The sequence below is a fragment of the Penaeus monodon genome, chromosome 28 (assembly GCF_015228065.2).
Source record: "Penaeus monodon isolate SGIC_2016 chromosome 28, NSTDA_Pmon_1, whole genome shotgun sequence".
Classification (NCBI taxonomy): domain Eukaryota; kingdom Metazoa; phylum Arthropoda; class Malacostraca; order Decapoda; family Penaeidae; genus Penaeus; species Penaeus monodon.
Genome location: NC_051413.1, coordinates 35,718,506 through 35,718,716, shown reverse-complemented (window position 1 = coordinate 35,718,716; position 211 = coordinate 35,718,506). Strand labels below are relative to the sequence as shown.

At 49.8% G+C, this 211-nt stretch overlaps 1 protein-coding gene across 1 annotated transcript in view; it reads right to left on the bottom strand.

Moving 5' to 3' along the window:
• LOC119591002 overlaps positions 1-211 on the bottom strand; it is a gene marked incomplete in the record, with an annotated part of 9,200 nt that overhangs the window by 1,492 nt on the left and 7,497 nt on the right. The window contains 1 exon segment of the mRNA XM_037939734.1: positions 31-205. Coding sequence (XP_037795662.1) covers positions 31-205 — 175 coding nt within the window.

The window sequence follows — 211 nt, the reverse complement described above, 5'->3', positions numbered from 1 at the left end:
TCACCTATCTATCTGTTAACCTATAGTTACCTTAGAAAATCCCACGACGATCCTTGTAGCTTCACAACCCCCATTCTTGAGGATTTCTGGGATGGTGGTGACAATCGCCTGCGTGCACGTGTAGCCAGAATACCTCTTTCTACAGTCATAGTCCGGAGCGAGGCGGGTGTAGAGATAGAGTGCCTCGGGGCAGTTGGCCTTTATATGGCGT